The sequence below is a fragment of the Mustela putorius genome, unplaced genomic scaffold (assembly GCF_011764305.1).
Source record: "Mustela putorius furo isolate JIRA1106 unplaced genomic scaffold, ASM1176430v1.1 tig00003962_pilon_pilon_pilon, whole genome shotgun sequence".
Taxonomy (NCBI): domain Eukaryota; kingdom Metazoa; phylum Chordata; class Mammalia; order Carnivora; family Mustelidae; genus Mustela; species Mustela putorius.
The window spans coordinates 21,066,518-21,072,823 of NW_025422106.1; the positions used below are offsets into that span (position 1 = coordinate 21,066,518).

At 52.1% G+C, this 6,306-nt stretch overlaps 1 protein-coding gene and 1 long non-coding RNA gene across 5 annotated transcripts; one reads left to right on the forward strand and one right to left on the reverse strand.

Annotated features, from left to right (window-relative positions):
- The first annotated feature begins 169 nt into the window (after positions 1-169).
- ERAL1 (Era like 12S mitochondrial rRNA chaperone 1) lies at positions 170-4,392 on the forward strand. Of its 3 annotated transcripts, none has more exons than XM_045070150.1 (10): positions 170-477; positions 1,428-1,555; positions 1,679-1,756; positions 2,371-2,417; positions 2,576-2,637; positions 2,743-2,855; positions 2,947-3,195; positions 3,330-3,479; positions 3,604-3,684; positions 3,761-4,392. In XM_045070150.1, exons 1-10 carry the CDS (start codon positions 195-197, stop codon positions 4,019-4,021), a joined length of 1,452 nt encoding a protein of 483 aa, XP_044926085.1. In that variant the 5' UTR covers positions 170-194; the 3' UTR covers positions 4,022-4,392. The 3 variants fall into 3 exon arrangements, with proteins under 3 accessions (XP_044926085.1, XP_004747022.1, XP_012908996.1); XM_004746965.3 differs by having other exon boundaries at positions 3,804-4,392; XM_013053542.2 differs by having other exon boundaries at positions 3,766-3,989.
- Positions 4,393-5,658, reverse strand: LOC106005311. 2 transcript variants are annotated; one of them, XR_001178568.2, is made up of 2 exons: positions 5,100-5,658; positions 4,393-4,690 (listed from the first exon to the last, which is right to left on the reverse strand). It is a non-coding gene; the product is annotated as an uncharacterized LOC106005311 (long non-coding RNA). The 2 variants fall into 2 exon arrangements; XR_006603718.1 differs by having other exon boundaries at positions 4,393-4,830.
- Between the last annotated feature and the right edge of the window lie 648 nt (positions 5,659-6,306).

Genomic DNA, 6,306 nt, shown 5'->3' on the forward strand with positions numbered 1-6,306 from the left:
CAAACTTAAATACACATTTTTCCTTTCCCTTAGCCTTGGTCAGTCTCCGGAGCAGTTTCTCCCCAGCCCACCTCCAACATCCCCTGTATTTCCGCACTCTGGGCCAATCTAGCATTCCGCTCGTTCGCTTTTCCACCTCCCTATCCAATCGTAGGTGAGTTCCTGGTCAGTTCCCGGAGTTCCTTGCGGCAGTAATGGCTGCTCCCAGCCGTCGCGCGGCTACGCTGTTTCGGGCGGTGTCAGGGGTCCGGCAGTTGGGCCCCAGTGCCGAGAGGGAGTGGGGGGTCCGGCTCTCCTCGCTCTTTGACTGTCAGCGGAGGTGCGTGTCCTGTTTCGCGGGCGCCGCCTTCTCTGGTCCCCGCCTGTCCTCTGCTTCTCGCCGTTATGGCCAGAGCTCAGCCTTGGACCGCTTCCTTGGACTCTCTCAGCCGGACAGTTCGTTGACTTCTCACCCTCCCGGCGTGTCTATGCACAGAGGTAAAGCGCCCAGATAGGCTTGTTCCGGACTGTCCCCACTTTAGCGAAAACGTGAAACTTCTGGGTCGGGGAAACTCCTCAATCCCTGGGGATATCGTCTTTGGTCCTATATTATGGAAAACGATCTTGAGGCCCCGAGAGAGAGGCGAGCCTTGGAGTATCTCACAGGAGAGAGATAATACGTTCTAAGAGTTAGGAGCCAGAGGGAACCGATGTGGTCACAATCAGACGCTCACAAAGAGCAGGAGATTGAAGGGACACGGGCAGGGCAGAACTGTGGCTCTCTGTCCCGAAATGGGAAGCGAACTGGATCCAATAAGTGCCCCATCTCCTTGTCAAGAGACTGAGTTACACCTAGGAAATAGCACCCTCTGTTTCTCAAGCATCTGAGACTACATTCTGGTAGGGAGGCTGGACACAAAAACTGGTCATGGTAATGCAGTATTATAAGAAACTAATACTTAAAAACACGGAGAAAGCTTGCAGAGCCTTTATAACACCCTTAGTAGGGTGAGATTGTCTGAGCTGGAGGGATTTCTGACTTTATCTGTTCTGGCTGTGCTTTCACACATGTACACATGTACATACATTTATCAGGGACAACTACAAAGTACAATTCCACACAGTGATTGAGTATTAAATGCCAGGGATTGTGTTGATGGTTTTTGCAAAATTGCCAATCATCAGAAGATTTTAAGGAGGCATTGTTAATATTATCTCCCATTTTACAGGTGAGGAAAACTAAGGAGATTAGAGAAGTTAGAGAATTTGAGAAAATCATATAAACAAATGAATGGGCAAACTAAGTCTTGAAGCCAGGTCTCAGCTTCAGCCTGGTACACTAAGCTTGTATTCCCTATTTCCTTTGTGGGCCAGTAGGACTGAGTACCTGAGAGGGGATCCAGATTGCATTACCTGTTGCTTCCTTCCTGCCCCTACCCCACACACAGATGAGCAGGATCTCCTATTGGTCCATCATCCCAACATGCCTGAGAACCCCCGGGTCCTACGAGTCGTCATCCTGGGTGCCCCGAATGCAGGGAAGTCAACACTCTCCAACCAGCTGCTGGGTCGGAAAGTATGCTGCATCTTTGACATCCCCTCCTACCCCGCCCCTTTCATCTGTCACTTTTTTCTGTTTCTTTATGAATTGTCCCATAGTGATCTGGGAACTCAGTTGGGACTTACTTGTTTTTGGCAGGTGTTCCCTGTCTCCAAGAAGGTGCACACCACTCGCTGCCAAGCTCTGGGGGTCATCACGGAGAAAGAGGCCCAGGTGGTGGGTACCTTCAAAGGAAGTCCAGCAAACTGGACGGGGGGTGAACTTAAGAGGGTCTCCCTTACAGTTAGACCTGAACAAAGTATTTAGATTCACTTTTTTAAAAAAAGATGTATTTATTTATTTATTTAAAAGAGAGGGAGATCACAAGTAGGCAGAGCAGCTGGCAGAGAGAGAGAGGGGGAAGCAGGCTCCCCACTGAGCAGAGAACCCCATGAGGGGCTTGATCCCAGGACCCTGAGATCATGACCTGAGCCAAAGGCAGAGGCTTAACCCACTGAGCCACCTAGGCGCCCTGAGATTCACTTTTCTGAGGGAAGGGGAGTCTCCTCTTTAATCAGGCCTAGTGCAGTTCTCTCTACTTTTTACCCTCTGGCTTATAGTCAGAAAGATCTATTTCCCTCTTTACTCCTTCCTAATCTTCCATATATTCACAGTCATTATCTTTCTCTTAGATCCTGTCTAGAATTAAAACAAAGCTGAAGGGTAAAATTCTAAAGTCATCCTGTCCTAGAGTGGGTGCAGTTTTCTGACATCAGTGGTGGCCTTTCTCTCACTTGCTAGTCATAATTGTTCCATCTTGGGGGGTGGGCATCTCTCTTTCCTGATTTTAGATTCTACTTGACACCCCTGGCCTCATCAGCCCTGTTAAACAGAAAAGGTAATAGCTGTGGAAACAGGTATGTAGAGGGAAAGGTGTTGAGGAGAAGGTGGGGAGATTCCACCATAAGGTCTGGAAAACCATCTTATCATACCCTATCCCTCATTAGGAGTATATCAGTCATAAGACCCTTTCTGACCTGTTTGTCTGTCCCTCAGGCACCATCTGGAACTTTCTTTGTTGGAAGATCCATGGAAGAGCATGGAATCTGCTGATCTGGGTTAGACTCATGATGGGAATCTGGAGCCCATATCATAGACATTTTGGAGGGGTGGGGAGAGAGTGGTCATATATTTTTCCTCTTCCCCACCCTGCCAACTTCTAGTTGTGGTCCTTGTGGATGTCTCAGACAAGTGGACTCGGAACCAGCTCAGCCCCCAGGTGCTCCAGTGCCTGACTCAGTTCTCACAAGTCCCTAGCATCCTTGTCATGAACAAGGTGAGCACCACCTACTTGATGAAGGGGTCTACTCTCCTCTGTGGGGCCCATCTCACTGACCATACACCCTCTGCCCATCCTCCACGCCCAGGTAGATTGCCTGAAGCAGAAGTCCATTCTTTTGGAGCTCACAGCAGCCCTTACTGAAGGTGTGGTCAATGGCAAGAAGCTCAAGATGAGGCAGGCCCTTCGCTCACAGCCTGGCACTCCGTGCCCCAGCCCAGCAGCTGAGGGCCCAAAAACACAGTCTGTGGGAGGCCCTCAGAGGATCGGCTGGCCCCACTTCCAGGAGATCTTCATGTTGTCAGCCCTAAGCCAAGAGGATGTGAAAACACTAAAGGTCAGTTAGCCTTGACCGGAGCCTGGCCTTTGATTTCTACCATGTGAAGACAAGCCTTGGAGTTCCTCCTGAGAGTGAGTAGGAAAGTCTTGGTTGGGACTGAGCTGCCCACCTGTCCCTCTCTGTACCCACAGCAATACCTCCTGGCACAGGCCCGGCCAGGACCCTGGGAATTCCACAGTGGAGTCCTCACTAGCCAGACGCCTGAGGAGATCTGTGCCAACATCATCCGAGAGAAGCTCCTAGAGCACCTGCCCCAGGAGATTCCCTACAGTGTGCAGCAGGTGTGGGCACAGTGAAGGAATTCGGGGGCTCTTCACCAGGCACAGCACCCAGGACCAGACACCTGGGGTCTGGAGAGCTAGGAATGCGGGTCCGTCTGACTAATCATGATGTCTCCCTGTGCAGAGGACAGTGATGTGGGAGGAAGGGCCAAGCGGGGAGCTGGTGATCGAACAGAAGCTTCTGGTGCTCAAAGAATCTCATGTGGTAAGCAGGGTTAGGCTTGGAGAAAGGACCAGGGCATTAGGCAGGGGTTCTTCCTCCACTGCTAAGGAGCCCCAAGAGCAGTCTTGTGTGTGTGTCTCTCTCTCTCACCCCACCCTCAGAGGATCCTGATTGGTCCAAAGGGGCGCTTGATCTCCCAGATTGCACAGGAGGTGGGCCGAGATCTCATGGACATCTTCCTCTGCGATGTACAGCTGCGGCTCTCTGTGAAGCTTCTCACATGACCGCCCTCAGCTGCCTTTCCCAATGGCATCCCAGCCCTAGCTGCTGGCAGGAGCCACTGACCAGGATGGCCCCTGCCTGGGATGGGGACTGGTGAGAGGCATGGGCACTGCCTGATGGACTGACTGGCTGGCATGGCCTTAGTGAGTCTGCCTAGGCCCTGACCACATCTGTTGGAGGAAGAAACTTAGCTCAGTTACGGGTCGTGCCTCTCTCTGCCTGGGATTCCAGCTGCTTAGGTCTAGAAATTGGCTCTTCAGTAGGAACAATGCCACACTGCTTCTCGCTGGCATCAAACCCAGAGTTTCTCCCTGTGTTGCCAGTTTTAGCAGAGAGGCCTTTTTCCTATCCCCTCAGTTCCTCTACCTTAAAACCACGCATAAGGACTTGTGGGTCCTAAGGGAGATAGTGCCACTTGCCCCATCCCTCTTCCCAGGCTCGAATGCTAATAAAATTAAAAGACAAGCATACTGGTTCTCATCTTTATTTCTTTAGAACAGGAAAGAGAAAACCCATTCCCTCACCCCCACCCTGTTGTCTGAGCTGGAGTCTCCCTCCCTTCCAGTGATCTGCTCCAGGGTCCTGAGCTCTCTTCTTGACACGTATTCTGGGTACAGCAAGAGAACCGTTACCATTACTAAACTCAGTAATGGTAACGGTTTCCTCGCCATCCCCAAGCGTCCCGGCGGTCAGCAGGCTGTGATAGGCTGAGCGGTGAGCTTGGTGGGTTTGCAGCATGCCCTGCCCTCCTCATCTGGCTCCAGAGCTGTGGGGACCCGGACTAGTACATCATCTATACTGTAGTATCTCATTGCAAACTTACAGTATATGATGATATCCCAGCCAGGGCCCCGCAGCAGGCACAGGGAGCATGGCTTGGAGAGCACTGAGGCAGGGAGAGACGGGCTGGGGGCAGAGCAGGACCAGTCAGTGCTGGACACGCAGCACTCCCCACTCCCTGCTCCATAGCTTCTGAGCCAACAGCTCCATGATGGCTGTGGTCAAGGTCAGGTAAGGAAGGGGACTGGCCGGGAAAACCCTGCAGAACTAGGGTCTGTTGAGATCTCCCTGGGGACCCCAGTGTCAGAATTAAAGAAGCCAGAGATCCCATGATGAGGCAGAAGTTTCCCTCAGGTCAGACCAACAAGCAGACAGGCCCAGGAGAGGGTACTCACCTGGAGCTGGAACTGGAGCCGGGGAGGCCTTCAGGGGTGAGGAGGCCCTGACCCTGCCTCTCAACTCAAGCTGCCCGCCTTTTAATCCACTGGCCCCTCCCTTGGGTGGGACACTTTCCCGGGTTCTAGAAAGCCCGGCCTCTTAACCCTTTCCCTGCTGGGCTCCTTGGAACAAGGGTGACTGGTCACTCTAGTAGGCTCTTTCTCCCATAGACTTTATGGACCTTTCTAAGGCTACGGTCTACCTTTCAGTCCTGTCCCCTTGAAGTTGATCATCTGTCTGCCAGCACTGGGAGGAGGAAGGACAGCCTCATCCCATCCTTTAGGGTTTCATTGTTGGCCATAGCCAGGTGCCGGTTGTTTCGGCCATGGCACTAGTATGGTGGCAGTGGAAATGTTAGTTGAATCCTATAAAGCGGGAAGAGTCCTGAAAGCTGGATTCCTAGGGCAAGCTCTGGCTTAAATTTCAGTTCCTGGGCCCCTGCCTATGTTTATGTAGAGCCCAAGGAGGGTAGACCTAGGCTACCACTGCCATGCAAGCTCCTCTTGGTGGAATGGTCCTCTGCTGGGTCATTTGAGGGCAGGGGGATTCAAGCTCTTCTGAGAGCCAGCATAAGAACAGGTAGGGGCCTGTTGAGATCTAAGCCACTTAGAGTGAGAGCTTGGCAATATTTAGTGCAAGATTCCTAGTGTAGAGACTTCTCAGAAAGCTGGCAGGGCGGGGAGAGGGTCTGTTTATTTCATTTTATTTAATTTTGGGATCAGAAGGGAGAAGCAGACTCCTCACTGAGCTGGGAGCCCAATGTGGAACTCATCCCAGGACTCCAGAATCATGACCTGAGCTGAAGGCAGTTTGATCAACCAACTGAGCCATCCAGGCACCCCTGATTCTTAAAGATTTATTTATCTGAAAGAGAGAGCATGTGCTTGTGATGTGGGGGCGGGCAGTGGGACTAGGGGGGTGCAGAGTAGCAGGATCTAAGGGAGAGGAAGAGACTCTCAAGCAGATTCCCGGCTGAGTGCAGAGCCCAATGCAGGGCTCAACCCCACAACCCTAGGATCACACCCTGAGCTGGAACCAAGAGTTGGACACACAACCGACTGAGCCCCACCAGGCACCCTGCAACTGTTATTTTAGACCCCCCATTCTGGGAGACACATCTGCTGCTCTGCTCCCTCCCCTTCTCCATCCTAGACAATCTGATCT

What these genes read in the sequence shown, in the direction of transcription:
- ERAL1 (XM_045070150.1), top strand. Translation starts at nt 195, where the DNA reads ATGGCTGCTCCCAGCCGTCGCGCGGCTACGCTGTTTCGGGCGGTGTCA. An exon ending in CATGGAATCTGCTGATCTGG is followed by an intron (nt 2,638 to 2,742) that starts GTTAGACTCATG and finishes GCCAACTTCTAG; the next exon opens with TTGTGGTCCTTGTGGATGTC. An exon ending in TTCCCTACAGTGTGCAGCAG is followed by an intron (nt 3,480 to 3,603) that starts GTGTGGGCACAG and finishes CTCCCTGTGCAG; the next exon opens with AGGACAGTGATGTGGGAGGA.